The 1285-nt window shown below is 51.5% G+C and overlaps 2 protein-coding genes across 4 annotated transcripts in view; one reads left to right on the forward strand and one right to left on the reverse strand.

Moving 5' to 3' along the window:
* The window catches only part of BAG5 (BCL2 associated athanogene 5), a 4210-nt gene extending 2931 nt beyond the window's left edge, over window positions 1-1279 (reverse strand). The window contains 2 exon segments of the mRNA XM_014517106.2: window position 1; window positions 3-1279. The exon segment at window position 1 is cut by the window's left edge and continues 2931 nt beyond it. Of these exon segments, the coding sequence (XP_014372592.1) occupies window position 1; window positions 3-1138 (1137 nt within the window). The 5' untranslated portion in view covers window positions 1139-1279.
* Window positions 1-1285, forward strand: part of APOPT1 (apoptogenic 1, mitochondrial) — a 119450-nt gene that overhangs the window by 104583 nt on the left and 13582 nt on the right. The gene's annotated exons all lie outside the window — the stretch shown is intronic.

Here is a 1285-nt window from a genome sequence, read left to right on the forward strand (position 1 = left end):
AGAGACTTCCAAGCACGCTCCAGACTGCTTTGTGGGAGTGATGTTCAGCATTAACTTGATCACTGTGCATTCGCCTTTTTTCTAATGCTTCTTTTAAATCAATGTATGTTATAAGAGTTTGCACTTCAATCACTGCTCTTCTCCTGGCTTCTCTGATACATGGATTCTTTCCTGGACTCACTTCATCCAAGCACGTGATTAATCCTTGCAGTTCTGCCTTAGATCCCAAATACAAGTCAGAAGCATTTTCCACTCTTAAAAGTACAGAATGAACTTCTTTCATTTTTTTGCGGATCTCTTCTATTTTCAGAATGGACTGATTTTGGGCCAAGTCATAAGCTGAAGTTGTGTCAGCTTCCTCTTCCAAATCCAGGTATTTCTGTAACTTATTGATCTCTTCCACCACTTCCTTCCTGTAATTTCTTATTTCTACATGGCCACAAACATCCAAAGCATCCAGATCAGCCATCAAGCCGGTAAGCACGCATGCTAAGTGCCTGCAGGTTTCGTTATTATTTACTCCCATGAGGAGCGCAATAAGCGTCCCTCTAGCTTTGTTCACGTCGCACAGGACAGAGTTAATTTTAGAAATGGAGGGATGCACGTTGTCGGACAGCGGCAGGGAAGGCTGCTGCTTGACGCAGCTTTCTATGATCTCCTGAACCATACACACTTTTGTCACCGTGCGGTACCTCGCTTTCCGCAAGGAGACTTTCCCTCCGGTTTTCACCTGAGTGAGTCTCAGGATGATGTCCTGAAGACCCTCTTCGAACTCGTCGCTGATGCAGTTGGCACCTTTGTAGAAAGGGGTGATTTCCCGTTCCACGAGGGACTGCGCCTCCTTGTAGATGGCCTCGATCTCCAGCCTGTGCGGGTGGTTGGCATTTTGCTCCAGCTCCTTCAGCAGCCTCTCTGTTTCCTGGGCCGCCCGGTTGCGGGCTTGCTGGACGTCCCCTCGGCCCTCCGTGTCCACAGAATCGATCTCAAACAGCTGCCTGGTCAGGGCCCGCTCCAGCTTCTTGTACTCCCGGTCGGCAGACAAGCCGCTGAAGGCTGCCACCTGCTGCTCCAGGTCCTTGACTTCCTTCTGGATCTCCTGGAGCCGTCTGATGGCAGGGTGTTGGTTACCCATATCCATGCTCTTCCCTCATCCGGCTCCACGTGAACTGAGAGAGACAGAGCGACACACGGGGCTTGGCACCAGTTCGACAGGCTGCCCTCCCTCTCGCCCCACACCATCGTGGGCCTGGGCTGGGGATCCGACCTCCGCCACCCCCAGCTCCTG

This window comes from Alligator sinensis, unplaced genomic scaffold, assembly GCF_000455745.1.
Source record: "Alligator sinensis unplaced genomic scaffold, ASM45574v1 scaffold85_1, whole genome shotgun sequence".
NCBI classification, from domain to species: domain Eukaryota; kingdom Metazoa; phylum Chordata; order Crocodylia; family Alligatoridae; genus Alligator; species Alligator sinensis.